The 21389-nt window shown below is 36.4% G+C and overlaps 1 protein-coding gene across 3 annotated transcripts in view; it reads left to right on the top strand.

Moving 5' to 3' along the window:
• LOC105279119 (ABC transporter G family member 23) overlaps positions 1-21389 on the top strand; it is a 142990-nt gene that overhangs the window by 93711 nt on the left and 27890 nt on the right. For all 3 annotated transcript variants that reach the window (XM_011338687.3, XM_026975336.1, XM_011338688.3), the window contains 5 exons: positions 666-980; positions 1493-1600; positions 11063-11156; positions 18311-18478; positions 20644-20778. In XM_011338687.3, coding sequence (XP_011336989.1) covers positions 666-980; positions 1493-1600; positions 11063-11156; positions 18311-18478; positions 20644-20778 — 820 coding nt within the window. The remainder of the gene's footprint in view (positions 1-665; positions 981-1492; positions 1601-11062; positions 11157-18310; positions 18479-20643; positions 20779-21389) is intronic.

Here is a 21389-nt window from a genome sequence, read left to right as displayed (position 1 = left end):
AGAGTATTTAATGATCATGATTTTGACTGGAAGAACATTAACAGTTTACATCAAGAACAACATTTACGGAAGAGAGAAATTACGGAAATGACTTTTATTAAAAGACATATGAATTCTATTAATTTGCAAAAGAACACTGAAAATCTGCCTAATGTTTATGATGCTATTTTGACTAATACATAGTATTGTGACAAACATATAGTCTTTTTACATATAGTATCATCACTTGTTTGCTGACCTCTGCCTCTTACTGACATGTCTATCTGCAAGTCCATCTTATGTCGATTACAATTTGTTAAGGTCTTTTTTTTCAGTAAGTAGGTTTATAAGATTATATTTTCATTATTTTGTCTTTGCTTTCTATTTTATTCGTGTGTTGTTAATTTTAGAAAGACTTTTTATTGCTACACTTGATAAGGACCGGATTACTGATCGAAACATTGTGATCTTGTTAACTTGATTATTAATAAATTGGCCAGTGTGTGTTGATCAAAGGAGAAGTTTATTGTTTAATAATCAGACTTCTATAAATCTCCTATAATTCGCATATACTTCTTGTTCTATAAATTTTTCTGATTAATTGTAGCCTTTTTAACAGAATTTCTATACTTTTTTCTTCGTAAAATAGAAAATTGATAAAATAAATCATAAATTATTTACACCAGATATGGATTGCTGGGTGCCAGCGGATGTGGAAAGACTACTTTGCTATCTTGTATCGTGGGCCGGAGAAGATTAAATGCAGGTGAGATCTGGGTTTTGGGTGGTAAGCCTGGAACGAAGGGTTCCGGCGTGCCTGGAAAAAGAGTCGGCTATATGCCGCAAGAAATTGCCCTTTATGGCGAGTTTTCTATCCGTGAGACTATGATGTACTTCGGCTGGATATTTGGAATGTGCACGGCCGAAATCGTCGAGAGGCTGCGTTTTTTACTACAATTTCTCGATCTACCTTCGCAAAATCGCTTGGTAAAGAATCTCAGGTATGCATTTTTCGCATTCGTACAATTTTCGTTTACTTTGTTATATCTGCGTGTAAAAGCAATAATGAGCTTTTAGTTGGAGTTTGTAATTTCTAATTATTTTATATGAATTATCCATATTTTGCAAAGCAAAAATTATACAAAATGTAATTTGCTACTGATGGCCAAATTTGATAAGATGGAGCTTTTGAGAAATTCCAGATATCATATAATTATACAATTATACAATTTTGCTTTATAAAATATTCTTTATTGAAAATTATGTTTATGCTCATTTATGTATTGATATGTTTGTAATCTGGGAATATTATATATAAATTAATCGTATTATTAGTAAAAAAATATCAATCTTTTGTTTGCTTAAATATTAATAGAGCAAAATTTTTCTTATATTATAAAATTAATAAATAATACATATATATAGGTGTGTGTGTGTGTGTGTGTGTGTGTGTGTGTGTGTGTGTGTGTGTGTGTGTGTATGATATTAATGTAAAATGAACCCTTTTTAAAAGTGGCGGTCAACAGAGACGAGTATCCTTTGCGGTAGCTCTCATGCACGATCCGGAATTGTTGATTCTAGATGAGCCAACTGTAGGCGTAGATCCGTTATTAAGACAAAGGTATGTAAATGTTTCTTATCTAGATTAGCTTTATTTACAAGAAATAAGCATGTTGGCGTTATTAGAACTTGAAAAATGCAATATTTTGTAGGTTATAAATTGTTTATTTATTACTATTGGTTTTTTTGTAAGAACAAACTACGATGATTGACACGTACTTAATTATCATAAGTTGTTATTCGTCTTCTATTAACTGTTCTTTAGAAGAACGATGTTGATAAGTTAAAATTATTTAAATTAGTTAATTTATTTAAAAATATTTCCTTCATTAAGTATCGCAGAAAGAATAGTTCAGGATTTTCTTCTGTTCAACTTTTCATATTTAATGGGCGGTAGGTAAGAAACATCCTTTATTTAAAGTTTATATAGTTTCAAAATTACATATTGAAAGTAAATGAGCAAATAGAAACTTGATTGACATGGTTGTCGATGCGTACTTCTATGTAGTAATATTTATTTTATCCTTGCGGGGTACAAAAAGACTCCCACTCCTTTTACAAACTTTCTCCTTTCTACTTACGCCTTCATCACCTCCATATATTTTCCACTTCTCCTCCTCTCTTCCTCCCTAACTCTTTTAAATTCTTATACTCTCCCTCCCCTCTCTCTCCCTCCCCCTCCCTCCTCCATCCCTCCCTCCCTCCCTCTCTCTCCCCCTCTCTCTCTCTTCTCATTCTTGCTCTCCCTCTCTTTCATATCCGTCCTAGTCCGTCCGTCTCTCTCCTCCCCCTCTCCTCTCGCAGAACTCTCCAACTCTCCTTCTCTCCTGCAACCTCTTTATCCCTTCCTCCCCACTCTCATTATCCTTTAATATCTTTAATATTTCCTCCGTGCCTCCACCTTCTCCCTCTCTCATATACACCTCCACCACATTCTTCCACGTTTTTTCCTTCCACATTTCCTGCATCTCCTGCAATGTACTTCTATGATTTATTGCGTAAAATATAAACGTTTCAAATCTATTTTGGATCGTTCTAAGCGGACTGATAATAATAATTGCTGATTATGATGATGACTTGGTCTCGAATCTTGTATACACTTGTATAAAAAAGTATACACGAAATGTATACACGATACGTGTATATTTTTCAGGCTCTGGTGCGACTGACTTAAAAATATTTTCCTGCAATGCTATCTTTTCATGAATGATTGAATTATACAATTTGATATTTCAGCTTGTTTGACATAGCCACTCAAAAATTCCAGATGCTATCATGCCTGCGTCATTAGTTTTGACGTTTTATTAAATGTGACAGTTCTTTATCGATGCTGATCGAAAAACACTATACAGGGTATCCCAGACCACCTGTCCACCCTTTTTAAAATGAAGAGAAATGGTTTTTAATAAAAATCCTGAAAAGTTTCATTACTACCTATGATCTGACTTCCAATAATGACACACCAAACATTGACTTTCCAAACATATTGATGATCCACTTTTCTTAACCAGTGAGGATTAACATGTGACCAACGATAGTTCCAAGTATTGATAGAGCTATCACTTTTAAATGTACATTCATCGGAAAATAGAATTTTTAGATGCAAATCAGGTGGCTGTTTTCTTACCCAGTTGCAAAATACAAGCCTCTGTCTAAAATCATTATCATTCAATGCTTGGTGAACAGACATTCTGTAAGGGTGAAACTGGTTTTCTCTCAAAATGCGCCAAATGATGTTACGACTAACACCAGAATCTCATTCTCGGTCTTAAGAAATCACAAGGATTCAATGCTGCCGATGTAATAATTGCTCTTATTTTTCTATCCCTAATTCGAGTCGGATCTGTCTACCTTTGTTATGTAGAGGAACTGTATGATGAACAACACCTTGAATTCTGATTCGGTTAGCCAACCGTGAAAAAATCGTCCGCGAATGAGGAGTCCGATCAGGATAACGCTCTTGTCATAATCGTACAACTGCAGCGAATACCTCGACACTCACCTAAAATTAGCAACATATCATATACTTCTTCATTCGAATAAGACATGATGGAAAAGTACAAATGTGCAAAAGACTTCGTCCTAATTATGAGAGCAAATACTACAATTGCCAGTGGACTATACGATAAGGTGACGATGATCCCAAAGCGCGCAATTATAAATACTTGGTTACTCGGATTTGCACACGAGTAGCAGAAGCCTGGCTATGCCGCTTCGCGGCGGCCACGTGAAACACGATTTCGTTACACTTTCAATATCATTTCAAGGTCATTGAAGGCACTAGAGAAAAAATGTTTGGGACAAAAGTTTCTTATTTGTTTTGTATGTAATCCGAATATGCAATAAAAAGTGCTACGTTACGTATAAAAAACTCAACTTCCGCTATGAATAACCCATTTCCAGTCAGAACCGGAAGTTAAAAATATCACGATTGGATAGAGCGTATCTGATTTAGTAATTAAAATTTTTAGGATTTTTACTAAAAACCATTTTCCTTCATTTTAAAAGGGGTGGATGGATGTATAACGAAGAGGCAATATTAAATTTTGTTTTAAGCTGAAAAAGACAGTTATCGAAATGTATGAAAAGATAAAAAGTGTGTATGGCAGTGATTGTTTAGATTGCTGCATCGTTTTTAGATGGTATGCTTGATTTCGTGACAGGAGAACATCGTAGATGCTCCATCAGCACCGCTAAAAAATAAATTGTATCTCCAAAAACGTATTTAAAATTTTAGCTAGGTTATTTAAAGAGTTACACCAAGAAGCTAAACTCGAATTTAGCTTTATTTATCGATGTTTATCTTTCTTTATTTTGATCCTTATAATGGCAGACTATCAAATGAAGTAGTAAATATGTCGCTAATTTCAGGTGAATGTAACTAATTTCATGTAATGTGAAATTTCAGGACTGCCGTGCGTTTGTCGCCAAATTGTCATAGTTCCTGCAAACAGATCTGTTCTGCGTTTGGCGTCAATCGCCATATTGTCGTAAATAAATTTCTGCAACTATTTATTCTGCAACTCAGTAGATCTATATCTACTGAGCATTTAATGCAAATTTGTCACTCTGCAGTTAACAAACCTGCTCTCGGTTTGTTGGCAATCTGTCCTTGCACTTCTAGGTGCGACGATCTGCTATTGCACCTGCTCTTGGTGTGCACTTAATTTGATGTTGGAATATGATTTCAACTTTTGGTTGCAATAGGAGCGTCCTCGAGGACACAGTAGGCCTTGGATTTGACAGTCTCGTTCGGCAAGGAATTGTTTTCCGGTTGTTAACAACACGCAAAATTAGCTGGGTACATTAATATAACAATATAGATTAAGGGTCATTTGAAAGCTATTTAAACAACTGATTAAGTGCAGAGTTTGTTCCGTTTTTGCTGCTAATCTGTTCTCAACTTTTGCACGCTGTCTTGCTCGGTTTCTGCCATCAATTTGTTGCCAGATTATGAGTACAGGCTCTACGCGGTTTTTGCTGCCAATCTGCACGCAGTCTGCGATCAATTGCTTACTGGCCTGTTTGGAATGTTTCAAGTAGTAATCATGAAAGCATTTAGGTCTTGAAAGCTTGATGTCTATGATACAGAACTTTCACATTCGATCCATTTTTTTGGATAATTAAGATTTTTTAGTCATATTAATATGCTATTTAAGTCAGTGGCTTTGAAATGAAAGAATTTTCTTTTCATCGAAATTCGATTTATTTTTCGACATAGTTTCTTTTTAGTTTCGATACAGTTTGCCCAACGGTTTTCCAACTTCTTTAAGCCTTCCAAAAAATACGATTTATACGATCAAACTCTGCAAAATAGGCGTTTGTTTCAGCGATGATCTTCTTCGATGTGAATCTTTTTTTCACCGAGCAATTTCTTCATGTTTGCAAAGAGAAAGAAGTCGCAAGGGTCAAATCTGGAGAATAGAGTGAATGAGGCAGCAGTTGGTAGTGCAATTCGACAATTTTGGCTATGGCAATTGCAAACGTGTGAGCTGGTGCATTGTCGTGGTGAAAAAGAATTTTTTTCTTCGCGAAATGGGGCCGCTTTTCCATCAATTCAGCGTGAAATCGATCCAATAAAGAAACATAATACTGTCCTGTGATCGTTTTTCCTTTTTCCAGGTAGTCGATAAAGATTATGCCATGCGAATCCCAAAAAATTGTGGTCATGACCTTTCCGGCTGATGGAACCATTTTGTCTTCTTCAGAGTACGTTCGCCAGGAGAAATTCATTATTTTGACTGCTCTTTCATTTCTGGAATGTAGTGATGGATCCATGTTTCATCAATGATTACATATCGCCGCAAAACTCACTTGGATTGCGCTTGAACATGTTCAAACACTGCTTCGAAATGGTCGATTCTTCAACGGTGAACAAGCGCGGCACTCATATTGCCGATAGCTTTCTCATGCCCAAATGTTTATGCAGGATATAAAAACACGTTCGTCTGAGATATTTACCATCTTAGCAACTCGCGTATCTTTACGATCGTCCAATACAATATCATGAATTTTATTGACATTTCTTCAGTTGTTACCTCATTCGGACGTCCCGGGTGCTCAGCATCATTCGTACTTGTACGACCACAACGAAATTCAGTGAACCACTTGTGAATCATTCCATTTGATGGAGCAGAGTCCCCATAATACTTGTTTAGCTTTTCTTCAGTTTCCTTAATGGTTTTTCCAAAAACAAGTAGTGCTTTCTTAGCGGAAGCTTACACGGAATTCACTTTTTCCATTGTAGCAAAGAAATGCAAACTTATCCGCTTTTGAACGCGATCAAAAAATTTCTATTTGACAGATCTACTTGAAATTTTGTGTGTATACTTAAATAAGATGGCAAATGTCAAAAGTAAAATAGATGATTGAGCGATTTGAGCGTCATCTCTTGTCAAAGTCGTTGATTTATCAAATAGCTTTCGTACTTATCCTTATATACCAGAAATATACCAGTATAGTATTTGTTGTCAAATATAGAGTGAATATCTTTTAACTTGTTGTAAAAAATTATTTTTGCATTTAAATAAGTGCAACGTTTTGCATTTAAATGAAATTAATTAAATTGAAAACTTCAGTTTCAAATAATTGATATTGAAAATTTCAGCTCAAACATTAAAACGTGTCGAAATTTAGAATAGATTAAGCATTAAATAATAGTATATGAATTTTGAAGAGACCATAAAATTGTGCAATTGTGAAAATTGTGTATAGTATTTATTCTTGTAAATATGACCTCGTTTCAGATCATAGCACTTTTGTAATAAAATTTATATCGTCAATAATTTGATGCAATAAATCTCAACAATATTCTAGACATTCTTCACATTTCCTAAGTTGCAATGCTTGCATATGTTGAAAATGATGTACATGTAATTCGTCGTTTTCTTTTGATAGAGCATTGCCATTGTAATACTTATAAATAAAAACAATAACAGCAATATTCAGTTGCACTTTAACCTTCCATCACAAAATACAGAAAGCAATAAAGTACTCAGTAAACACAAAGTAACAGTAATATACATGTTATGTTATAATTTCCCATTCATTAATATAAATACAACATAACATACGTGTTATGTAACAATTACATTGTTGAGTGGGAAATTATAACATAACATGTATATTACTGTTACTCTGTGTTTACTGGGTAATAATGAAATGACTTTGTTATTGAATTCTAAACTGATACCTCATATTCTTCTGTTCATTTCGATTTTGTAAAGGTCACTTCGTATTATTTCTTCAATAAAAGAAATATCTCCTGCCCTTCTCCATCTAACCTCTTTTTATTTTCCTACATTCATTTCCTCATATTTTCTCTTTTCCTCCCTTTCCTCATACTTTCCCATAACTTGTTCTATACTTTATTAGGTCTCTATCCCTTTATTTTTATTTTTCTTATTCTTCTCATTTTTACTTCTAATCAACTTTCTATTTGCCACACTACTGTTTATTTGTCGACACCGGAAATTGTACTGCATTAATATGTTAATACCTATTCTTCCTGACGAAGATGCACACCACATAATAGTATGGTAAATCTACCAATTAACGTCCCCATCTCCTATGACCTTGACCTTGACATATGTTGTCAAGGTCACCCTCCTGAGTGACTTTCAAAAGGTTTTAGCCGTCGCTCTTTGGTTGTTAAAAAGTTATTAACAAAAAAGTTTAATGAATAGAGCATAATTTTACGATACCATATACGTTTACGAAAGAGTATATTTGATGGAATTTTAGCTTTAAGTCAAAAATAGGTTTGGGTTAGGTTATATTTTCCAAAACTGGAGCACCGGACACATACGCATCGTTTTCAGCCTGCTTCGCGGGAGGGCGGGGGGACAGGGGCTTCGCCCCTCCCCGCCGCCGGAACCAGTGTAACAGATTTCACCGTACAGATTTTGATCACCTGGTACACGGCACGGGATCCGGCGGGGAGGGAGGGGCTTCGCCCCGCGAAGCGAGCTGAAAACGATGCGTATGTGTTCGGGGCTCCAGTTTCGGAAAACATAACCTAACCCAAACCTATCTTTGATTTAAAGCTAAAATTCCATCAAATACACTCTTTCGTAAACGTATATGGTATGGTCGTAAAAGTATGCTCTATTCATTAAACTTTTTTGATAATAACTTTTAAACAAACAATGAGCGACAGCTAAAACCTTTTGAAGGTCACTCAGGAGGGTGACCTTGACAATATATGTCAAGGTCAAGGTCATAGAAGGTGGGTACGTTAATCAGTAGATTTACCAATAGTACTTTTACAGATATGTAATATATATTTACAATTTTTGACTTCTAACAATAAATTGAAATCACGTTTTTTGTCATTTTAGTTCCGAGATTTTGTAAACATTTCATCTATTTTTATTAGAAAAAAAGTAATCTGATATTCTCTTGCTATAATAAAGTACATCGAAATGATCATAGAATATCGAAACCCAACTTGCAACATCGGTACAGATATATATCTAATTTTAAAGACACATGTGTTACAAAAATTGCAGTTAATGCTGCTCAGTACTGTCTTTTTAGTGGTAAAAGCTTGAACTGTACAATCAAGTATAACAATGTTATTTGATTATTGATTTCTCATAAAGAATTGAAATCTAATATCCTTTACTCTAAGTTTGCGTCTTTTTCTGTATCTTGTCTTTGTTAACATTGCACAAGAAGTAGCGGTAAACAAAACCGGAACCATGGAAGACGTACATATATGTATAGTATAGTAGCTACATATAATCTCACATTATCTTATTTATGTACCTTCGATGCACACTTTACATATACAGGGTGGGTCACCAGAATTCAGACGTGAAAATGTTTTATCGAAAAAGTCGTTTTTTATAGGAAAAATATAAAGGTACGAAGAAATGCTTTTATATTTAAGTTAAGGGATCCTTCTAGAGTTCTTTTATTCTATGTAGCTTCCCTTTGCTTCAGTCATCGACTAAATTCTACTCCAAAACCGCGAGCACGCCGTCTTCAATTGGGCCTTGCTCATGATCGCGAATGCCGCCTTAATAGCGGCCTGAAGGGAGACTACGTTGAGGTTTCTGGATTTGTTGGTAATCCTCTCGATTACGCTGCACACGTAGTAGTCAAGAGGGTACAGGTCGGAGCTATTAGGAGGCCAGAAGTCCTTGGATTAGAACATGTCCATGTTGTCGAAAAGCCAGTTCTGCACCAAATGGCTCGAGCAAAGAGCATCTGTCGGATCTTGAGAACGTTGGACGTGTACCTGATGAGCGATTCGACGAACGATGGAATCGCTCATCCCCAAGACGGCCGCCAATTTCCTGAGTGAAGTCCTTGGATCTTCTGAAATGAGGTCTTGAGCTCTTTGAAGGAATTCCGGAGTTCCGTGTCGCCTTCTTTTTCACTTGTATCTTCCTCGCCGGGATGGAGGTAGCCCTCCTCAGACTCCTCTGAGTCGCCCTAGGATATCCGAAGTTTATCTCACTCAGCATCCTTCCAGCGCGATGACCTTCAATAATCGCCGCTCTCCAGTTATTCTGAGCTGGACTTGATTGACTCAGCCATTTCGAGGTTAATAACGTCTTACCCACGTTTCTGGCCTACCTCAGCGCCAACTGTCACCCACTGCTGAACTCAAATATAGCAGGAAATTCAAATTCAAAGGACATCGCACTATTTCCACGTAAAATAGGTCCCGACCGATTTTTTTCAAATTCCGTATACAGTTAGAGGTATCATTAGGTAGATCAACCATAATAAAGATTTTTCGAAAAAATCGGTTTTTCAACCTATTGAAGCGATATACCTGATAATGATGTACCATCCGTATTACACGACATTTTGAGATGTGCATTGTTCCTGTGCGTGCGTGCGTATGTGTTGCCATCATTGCTGGCAGGCTTCGGCCAGAGATGAGAACTTTTGCAGTCCGTCGTACGAAGTCAGCGCGAAAATGGGGGTAACGTGCCCATAAACACTCAGTGTACGTGCAGGGCGACCGGCGGCCGTAGATTTACTTTAATATACTTACGATTTCAAAAACTAATACGGTAGTACATGTCATTAAAAATAATAAAAAAATGAAAAGAAAAAACTAAATAAAAACTATAAAAAACTAGAAAAATGGAGTGTAAAATCCTACCGCATCCTCCTCGTGGCGCACTCTGGGATCGTGAATTATTATTTTTGAGTAATCCTTTCACCAGCTGACTGCGGAGGTTTCATATAATGCGGACTCTACATCATTAGGCCGTACGCCGAAGCCTGCCAGCAACGATGGGAACACACACGCGCACGCGCGCGCACACACACACACACACACACACACAGAGGAACAATGCACATCTCAAAATGTCGTGTAATACGGATGCTGCATCATTGTCAGGTATATCGCTTCAATAGGTTGAAAAAGTGATTTTTTCGAAAAATCTTTATTATGGTTGATCTACCTAATGATACCTCTAACTGTATACGGAATTTGAAAAAAATCGGTCGGGACCTATTTTACGTGGAAATAGTGCGGTGTCCTTTGCCCGGATTCTGGTGATGCACCCTGTATACGGTTAATTGTTTTATGCTATTATTTAGTGTTTGTTTTAATATTATTCCTTGCGCAACGCCAGTTGATGTAGAAGAAGACGGAAGGATAAAGTAAGAAACACTAGACTTCAATTATCAATGGCCGAAAATAGACGGCATAATATACTTAATTGTATACTTCCCAAATAACAGTTTTAATATAAAAATTCCCAAGTTCGACTTTTACGGTGGAATATTTATACTTGTAAGACAAAACCTATACTTTTATACATAATATGGCCATGGGCTATCATTAAACCTATTAAAAATCAATCGGTCAAGCCGTTATAATAGTACGAAAATTATGCTTTCGCACAATCCAATGTGTCGTATAATATGTTCAGGGTAATCTCGCCACACATGTGTTACTTTTATAAGATTCCATCATGTGTCTCTTGTTTCGTAATATGATATAGTACAATATAATTCTTAAAACTATTAATATGTGTTCTTTATTTTATAGCATATGGAATCATCTGGTTCAAATTACAAAAGATGGTAATAAAACTGTCATCATAACAACGCATTACATCGAAGAAGCTCGACAAGCGCACACGGTAATATAATGCAATTAATATTTGTCATCATATCTGTAATAATTATATTTAGATCACACATATGATCAATTCTAGTAACAGAAAATATCTTAACAGTAAGTATCAATCGAGATAGATGTTTAACAAGGGGACCTTAGACCCAACGGCCAACCGATTTTGCCGACCTTTGTAGGAATGTAGTATTTGTATAGGAGTAACTAATGCTATTCGGAAACGATGCACTTCTCAAGCGTTTTCGAGAAATCACAGTGTGAATTCTAGCACGCTGCGTTCCAGGATAGTAAAGCGCCAGTCTCAGTGTAGCGCAGCAGACTAGGCATCACAGTAGAGAATAGAGGCTGCGAGTTCGCGTCCCGTAATCCTTAATATTTTTCTTTCTTTTTTTCATATTTTTTTCTATGAAGAAAAATATACAGGGCTTTCGAAAAGTAACGGACCCACCCCCTATCTCAGAATCTATGCATCATAGGGAAAAATGACCCCAACAAAAGTTTTATGGTTCATAAAGTTCTGTTTTTTTGTGACCTCAAATTTGACCTTGATCTCGACCTTGAAGGTTATTTGAAGGTCAATTTGCGTTTTTTAAATGGGAATTGCTATTTTTGACCCCGGATTTGGAAAGAGCGGGAAATTTTACGTTCAGATATGTAATCTTGTGATGGTCAAAATGACATCCAAGGCTGATCTTCAAGCCTTTTGACCTTTATCAAATCACAGTTGGTTTCTCTCACTCTTAGTCTTATCCAGGGACAACGAACGTGGACGTGGTGAGAATCTGCCCACTTGGGGTGCTTGATTATCGTGAGACCCCTTGCCTCTCACGATTTGGGGTGCTTGATTAACGTGAGTCCCCTTGCCTCTCACGATTTGGGGTGCTTGATTATCATGAGTCCCCTTGCCTCTCACGATTTGGGGTGCTACTCGCGACTCATTATTTAGATTGATTGAAACATCTTACAACAAATGTTCGAATTGTTGCCCTTGAACTGCTTGGCAATGTGCCAATCTATGATAAAAACTTGAAACCGAATTCCTGTAAGTTTCCTCTGGTATGACGTCTATTTCACGGGTTCTCCTATTCCGCAAATCATCTAAATCTTGAGGCTTCGTAGTGTAGACCTTCCCTTTTAAGTACCCCCAAAAGAAATAATCTAGAGGATTCAGGTCTGGAGATCTAGTTGGCCATTCAATGGCACCCCTACGCCCGATCCATCTGTCAGGAAATGTTTCGTCCAAATATCGACGAACGTTAACTCCATAATGTGGAGGAGCCCCATCCTGTTGAAAGTAAATGTCATCAAAATTACCATCTGCTAAATTCCGTATGGCTGGTATAATTTGTTCTCGAAGCATGTTTTCATACATCTGAGCTGTTAAATTGCCCTCGATGAAAAATGGCCCAACTGGTCTACCGTTGAAAATACCAGCCCACACATTAACTTTTTGGGGATGTTGGGTGTGAGTATCTCTCATCCAATGAGGATTATCATCACTCCAATATCTGCTATTTTGTCTATTTACTTGTCCATTTAACTCAAATGTGGCCTCATCGGAGAAGATAATGTGGTTGAGGAGTAAAGGATCATCGTTAATCATCTGCATCATAATTTCACAAAACTCCACTCGTCTGTCAAAGTCATCTTCAGATAGTTCCTGAACCAAACGGATTTTATATGGATGCCATTTGTTGAGCTTTAGAATTTTATGTACAGATCCAACCCCAATTTCATGCTCTTGTGAAACGCGAGGTATGCAATAATGAGGATCTTCGACGAATGACTGTAAGACACTTAACGTTTTTTCATCATTCGTTGCTGACTTAGGTCTACCAGGTTTTTCACGATCTTTAACACTACCAGTTTCCTCAAAACGTTGAATTGTACGTACAACAGTACTTTTGGAGATGGGATTTTCCTCTACTCTGAAAGTTTCATTAAATAGTCGCAATACCTGCCTATAACCTCTTTGTAGATCACCCCACCCTCGCATTATTAACAGAGATATTCGTTCTCGTTCAGTGAGGTGTGCCATGTTTGAGTTAACTACCTATTTGAACTCAGAAAATGAACTAAATTATGAGTGAACAGGGGAGTTATGCTCAGTTTCAATAGTTAATTAAATAATTGCGACAATTCAATCAATCATTAAAGAACCCTCTAGATATCATGTAAAACATGGGTAAATAGTACATTACGATACAAGTGCAGAGGAATTAGAAATCGCCCAAATCTCGGAAGTTGGACGCACGAGTCCAAGACGAGTGCGGCCATTCGCATTGTTCACTCATAATTTAGTTCATTTTCTGAGTTCAAATAGGTAGTTAACTCAAACATGGCACACCTCACTGAACGAGAACGAATATCTCTGTTAATAATGCGAGGGTGGGGTGATCTACAAAGAGGTTATAGGCAGGTATTGCGACTATTTAATGAAACTTTCAGAGTAGAGGAAAATCCCATCTCCAAAAGTACTGTTGTACGTACAATTCAACGTTTTGAGGAAACTGGTAGTGTTAAAGATCGTGAAAAACCTGGTAGACCTAAGTCAGCAACGAATGATGAAAAAACGTTAAGTGTCTTACAGTCATTCGTCGAAGATCCTCATTATTGCATACCTCGCGTTTCACAAGAGCATGAAATTGGGGTTGGATCTGTACATAAAATTCTAAAGCTCAACAAATGGCATCCATATAAAATCCGTTTGGTTCAGGAACTATCTGAAGATGACTTTGACAGACGAGTGGAGTTTTGTGAAATTATGATGCAGATGATTAACGATGATCCTTTACTCCTCAACCACATTATCTTCTCCGATGAGGCCACATTTGAGTTAAATGGACAAGTAAATAGACAAAATAGCAGATATTGGAGTGATGATAATCCTCATTGGATGAGAGATACTCACACCCAACATCCCCAAAAAGTTAATGTGTGGGCTGGTATTTTCAACGGTAGACCAGTTGGGCCATTTTTCATCGAGGGCAATTTAACAGCTCAGATGTATGAAAACATGCTTCGAGAACAAATTATACCAGCCATACGGAATTTAGCAGATGGTAATTTTGATGACATTTACTTTCAACAGGATGGGGCTCCTCCACATTATGGAGTTAACGTTCGTCGATATTTGGACGAAACATTTCCTGACAGATGGATCGGGCGTAGGGGTGCCATTGAATGGCCAACTAGATCTCCAGACCTGAATCCTCTAGATTATTTCTTTTGGGGGTACTTAAAAGGGAAGGTCTACACTACGAAGCCTCAAGATTTAGATGATTTGCGGAATAGGAGAACCCGTGAAATAGACGTCATACCAGAGGAAACTTACAGGAATTCGGTTTCAAGTTTTTATCATAGATTGGCACATTGCCAAGCAGTTCAAGGGCAACAATTCGAACATTTGTTGTAAGATGTTTCAATCAATCTAAATAATGAGTCGCGAGTAGCACCCCAAATCGTGAGAGGCAAGGGGACTCATGATAATCAAGCACCCCAAATCGTGAGAGGCAAGGGGACTCACGTTAATCAAGCACCCCAAATCGTGAGAGGCAAGGGGTCTCACGATAATCAAGCACCCCAAGTGGGCAGATTCTCACCACGTCCACGTTCGTTGTCCCTGGATAAGACTAAGAGTGAGAGAAACCAACTGTGATTTGATAAAGGTCAAAAGGCTTGAAGATCAGCCTTGGATGTCATTTTGACCATCACAAGATTACATATCTGAACGTAAAATTTCCCGCTCTTTCCAAATCCGGGGTCAAAAATAGCAATTCCCATTTAAAAAACGCAAATTGACCTTCAAATAACCTTCAAGGTCGAGATCAAGGTCAAATTTGAGGTCACAAAAAAACAGAACTTTATGAACCATAAAACTTTTGTTGGGGTCATTTTTCCCTATGATGCATAGATTCTGAGATAGGGGGTGGGTCCGTTACTTTTCGAAAGCCCTGTATATATATATATACAGGATGTCCCATTTTATATTTGTTAGTCAAATATTTCGATATGACGTCCTTTCAGAGAAAAATGTTTCAGACAAAAGTTGTATGGCTTCAAGGGGGACATAAGATGATATCATTGGTTTAACCTTGAAGAGTTACTTGATGGTCACATGAAGGTCATATTCAATTTCTTAAATAGAACCTACTATTTCTCATTACATATTCTTGTAGCTTGTCTCGAGAGCTTTCCAAAACACTATAATAAAATATTTTTTCATTGAGTACTTTTCGAGTTATGAGGCTCCAAAGCAGTACTTTGCAGTATTTTGACATAAAGTACAAAATATGTTGTATGTTGTTATGTCATGGTGTCAAGTAAATCCTTAGGTATTATTTTAAGGTCAAATTACCTATTCATCAAATCTCTGTAGTTATGCATGTTTAAAAACATTCGGATCATCCTACTTTTAGCGCTATCCAGGAACAACAAGATGGATGCCCGTCACATACATCCAGAGTTGCTCGTGCAGTGATAAATAATATGTTTCCCAATAAGTGGATAGGTAAATATGGTCCAATCGATTTTCCATCTCGATTACCGGACCTCACTGTCCTGGATTATTATTTATGGGGAAGGATAAAAGACATAATATACCGTGATCGCCCAACTATAAGGAATGACATGATTAACAGAATAACAGAAGCTATTCAATCTTTAAGTAGCGATGAAATTCTTCGAGCAACCAATTCTTTTCAAAACAGAGTAGACGTTTGCATTGAAAAGAATGGTGCTTACTTTGAACACTACCTTACTTGAATACAGACACACACACATACACACACACGCATGCACGCACGCACCCACGTGAGAGGCAAGGGGATTACTCACGTTAAACCAACACCCCAAAGGGAACAGAATTCTACTACGTCCACGTCGTTGCTCCTGGATAGCGCTAAAAGTAGGATGATCCAAATGTTTTTAAACATGCATAACTACAGAGATTTGAGTGAAAAGGTAATTTGACCTTAAAATAATACCTAAGGATTTACTTGACACCATGACATAACAACATACAACATATTTTGTACTTTATGTCAAAGTACTGCAAAGTACTGCTTTGGAGCCTCATAACTCGAAAAGTACTCAATGAAAAAATATTTTATTATAGTGTTTTGGAAAGCTCTCGAGATAAGCTACAAGAACATATAATGAGAAATAGTAGGTTCTATTTAAGAAATTGAATATGACCTTCATGTGACCATCAAGTAACTCTTCAAGGTCAAACCAATTATACCATCTTATGTCCCCCTCGAAGCCATACAACTTTTGTCTGAAACATTTTTCTCTAAAATGTTCTATTTCCGAAATAAAATGGCTGTACGGGTGGTCTGAAACACCCTGTATATATATATATATATATATATATAAGTAATTAAATGTTGTAAATTAAATATTAAAAAGGAAACAAAGGAATTTAATAACGTTTGATCTTAAAATAAATTCTCTTACCAATAAACTAAAATAATTATTATACACTTGAAATCACGTTTACTCATTAGTATAATATGTTTGGTGTTATAATTCCTGTTTCTTCTACTGTGTATATTTATTGAATCTACTTTCCCTTCTTCTACACAATATTTCCACATTATTTTGCATGAACCAAATATTATTAAAGACCAACATGAGAGTTAACGTGCTCGTCTTTTGGATTCGGGAATGATCGAAGAATTATAACATTATCAATCAATTTTAGTTGCATTGAAGATAACTGTAACTGTAGATTTAATCGAATGTTTTAATCTACCATTAAATTATTTTACCGATAATAAATAGATCTATCTGCATATACAAAAAAATACATATAAGTCTGTAAAATAAGTAACTATTATCCATATTTATGTATATCGGCAATAATACATTCAATTATTCCTCCTTTCCCTATTACAATACACAGGGTGAGTCAGAACAACCTTTTATCATTAAAGCCACATAATCTTGAGTAAATTGTGAATCACTTTATCCTCTTGCAAAACTTTATCGGAAGCTTACTTTTCAAGATATAAATGAAAATAATGAGCGTACCACAGGTCGGGTACAGGAGGTAGGCAGGGGCGGCGCCACTCACCAACGACGCGGGCGCTGACTTGGAGTGCAATCGGCTAGTCGCTGCACTACGCAAGCTGTATTCCAATAATCATTGTCAGTAGTGAAAATGTAGTTTATGCTACAGAACACAAACTGGCAATAATTGTGGAAAACAGCTACACAATGGTACGCGCACACACATGCGAAGCATGGTTTGCCAATCTTTCTCTTTCACACTTATTCACATCATTCTCCTTTTTATTCACACTTCACTTTACTTCGCTTCACTTTACTTTTATTTTACTTTATTTAACACTCACACACTTGAAACGCACGTGAAACTTTATTTGTAAACAAACGGAATCACGGTGCAACACAAGACATGCACCGGTATCGTCATTGAGTGTAGAAGTGCGCGCCATCTCTGAACACCCGACGCGTATCTTTCCGGAACCGATTCCGATACTCGGCATTAAAGCTAAGATCGCGGCAGCGTGCGTCAACGAATCAGGCAACTTGCGGCAGGCTTCTAAGTGGTTGACGCACGCGTTGCCGCAGCTAATTTTACGCGCGAAATTCTTGCTTCTTCTCTGTATATTTATTAGTATCACTGTAATAAATGTTGCAAACCTAAGAAATGTTCCACGTAAGAAAATATTTGGTTGCCCTGAAAAGGACAGATGTTGCTAGTTTTGGAAGATTTATAATAAATGTTCGAAATGGCCACCGTCCATAGCAACGCAAGCTCTCATACGTCTCAGTAGATTTATCGGAATCTGCTCCATAATTGTATCTTCGATATTCCAAATGGCATTGTGGAGTTTGTCGTTTAATTCTTCTACGTTGTCGGAAAGCTTTTTGTAGATAATTTCTTTGCAGTATCCCCACGAGAAAAAATCTAACGGATTCAAATCCGGAGATCTCGCGAAATATTCTGAATATTAGAAAAAGAATAAACTCTAGGTCTAATATAAGAGGAAGGAAGAGACAAATAAAATAGTAAAGAAGTTAGAGAAGGAAAAACAGGGTAGATGGATGAAAGAAGATGGATGAAAAAAGAGAAGATTATATATAAATTTTTTTATAAGATATGCAAAGTGATAGTGAAAATTATTTTGTTAACAGATCGGTTTAATGAGAAGCGGCCGATTATTGGCCGAAGAAGCACCCAGGACTCTCCTACAAATGTACAACTGTATTTCTCTTGAAGAAGTTTTTCTGAAACTGTCTAGAAAGCAAGGACAATACACGCAATCTGCGACGGAACTAAATATTTCGAATAATATTAGTTTGGTGAGCAAAAGTTTCGAAATACCATTTTTGATAGTACTGCACACTTTACCTTAAATAATTTTTATCTCATACGATTTTGAGTGCAGATATGTAAAATCAACTTGTTCAGCATGTTATATAAAGAAGTTTGAATCTAAATAATTTATATTTAACTAATCTATATATTGTTAGTTGTAATATTTATTAATTACTTAGATATTTAATCATTTATTTCATATCATTTATTTCATATTTATTTCAACTATTAATTCATATCTTCAAATGTAATGATACGTTAATTTTTATGTTTTAAGTGTTGTAATTCTTATATTATTATATATAATCTTATTATATACTAGTTTTACTAAATGTTACTACAAGCAACCTCATCGATTTCAATGACCTTGATGTATATTATCAAGAACATGATTCGATTAACAAAAGTTTCAGCTTACAAAAAGCTTCAGCTGTCGCTCATTGTTTACAAAATTACAAATAATTAAAATCGCTGAAGTCAATAATTTAACTAATTTAACATTTATCTTATTTTTTTATCATACTCACTTATATTGTAAGTTTTATTTTTCTTCATATTTTACTTTAGATATTAATATCAATATTACAAACTTGTATCAAATATTTTGTAGTATAATAGGGTAAAGGCGACAGTCATTGGCACATTTAATATCATATACAGTAATTGGCACTTATAATTTTTTAGGTTAGAATTGCAGGAATTTTCATAAATGTATTAAATAAATAATTAGTACAATCATAATAATATCAAAAACAGTTTCTTATCAGTTATGAGTATAGTATAGTGATTAATATAATATTTATTAGTATGTGCCACTGACTGTAGCACTGCCAATGACTTATATTGTCGCCTTATATTGTATTATCTTCGGTTTTGAATGTCAATAAATACTGTATAATTAATGTTTTATAGGTAAAAGTACACCTTTACACACCACCCTCCAAATGACTTCCAATTGACTTTGACGTTGACGTTGACCTCTAAGGATGTGAAGGTCATTGACCTTTCCCTCCGCTCATTGTTCATTAAAAAGTTATTAACAAACGAAGTTTGAATAAGTATTCACATAAGGGGACACAGCGCTGATACCTTGATCTTGCCATATCTTATAGAGGTCACTTTCCTCAGTAACGTTCTACAAGTTTTAGCCATCGCTCGTTGTTTATTAAACAGTTAAAGAGTATATTTGATGAAATTTTAGCTTTACTTCAGAAAGAGGTTTGGGTTAGGTTATATTTTCCGAAACTGGAGCCTCGGACACGTACGCTCGTTTTCAGCCCGCTTCGCGGGAGGGCGAGAAGAGGGGTTTTGCTTCTCCCCCCGCCGGAGCCAGTGTAACAGATTTCACCGTACAAATTTTGATCACGTGGTACACGGCACGGATCCCGCCGAGGGGCGAAGCTTAACCTAACCTAACCTAATCTTAGGTTTTCAGCCCGCTTCGCGAGCTTCGCTCTTCCCCCCGGCAGGATCCATGCGTATGTGTCCGGGGCTCCAGTTTCGGAAAATATAACCTAACCCAAACCTATTTCTGATTTAAAGCTAAAATTCCATTAAATATACTCTTTCCTAAAATTATGCTCTATTCATTAAATTTTTTTGTTAATAACTTTTTAATAAACAACGAGCGATGGCAAAAACTTGTAGAAAGTTACTGAGTGAAGTGACCTCTATATACATATGTCAAAATCAAGGTTAAGATATCGGCACTGTGTCCCCTTACGTGAATAATTATTCAAACTTCTTTTGTTAATAACTTTTTAATGAACAATGAGCGGCGGGAAAGGTCAATGACCTTGACATTCTTAGAAGTCAAGGTCAACGTCAAGGTCAATCGGAAGTCATTTGGAGGGTGGTGTGTAAAGGTGTATTTTTACCTTAATTCATGCAAAACGTTTCTATTTATTTTGATTTACTCTTTATACTTAATTTGGCAGATCACTTTGTATCATCACCATTAAAGATTATCATCATTATTAATTATTAAATAATAGGTCGACCGGAAAATTTGTGACCTTTTTTTAAGAAATTTAAACGCATAACTTTGTATTAAGAATTGACACAGTTCTGCGTTTAAATTTTGTTAAAAAGATCCGCACTTTCCGGTCAATCAAATATTATCACTAACCATTTTCTTATTTCTGCACAGGCTTCTTTGAATTGGGGCAAAAAAGACGAGTCGATATACGTAACGGAAGAGTCCGGTGTTGTCGGTCTCAACTTTCATCAAAGTAAAGAGGTTTTGATTCATGACTCCACTAATGGAATAGCGAATCATTATGACGTAAGAATTTACTCCATTTTACATTATACAAATCTGTTATGAAATAAGTTCCTAAGTTTGCGCCATCGAGTTTTGTGCAACGGATGTCTTTAAATTTCTATGACGAAGTGCGATCGTAATGATCTCACAAATAAACGACGCGGTAGCGTCGCGACACCAAGTACACATAAGACACAAGGTTCCGAATGATGAGAGCCACTGCATAGATGTTGCGTCCTACCATATAGTGCTTATCCGGAATTTCCTGTCACACAAACTTTCAATTAAAATATCTCAGAAACTAAAGCTGTTATCAAAAATCTAATGGCTCTTTTATAAGATAAATATGGTTGCAAGCTTTCGATTGCGACCAATTCGAATAAGATTGGTGCAGTCAATCCTGAGATATTGTAATCGTATGTTAGAATTCTGATGTTTCGTTCTTCTCCTTTTCCGTAATCAGGTTCAGACACACATACGTATGCTCGCATGTACACATGCAAAGCCATTTTGTCCCTCAAGGTGCGTTCACATATGCATGATTTAATTTATTAGCGAGCGAGCGAGCCAGAGAGAGAAGGCAAAAGAGCGAGAGAGAGTGAGAGAGAGTGAGAACGAGAGAGCGAGAGAAA

The sequence above is a fragment of the Ooceraea biroi genome, chromosome 2 (genome assembly GCF_003672135.1).
Source record: "Ooceraea biroi isolate clonal line C1 chromosome 2, Obir_v5.4, whole genome shotgun sequence".
NCBI lineage: Eukaryota > Metazoa > Arthropoda > Insecta > Hymenoptera > Formicidae > Ooceraea > Ooceraea biroi.
This window is presented reverse-complemented; position numbering and strand designations above follow the sequence as displayed.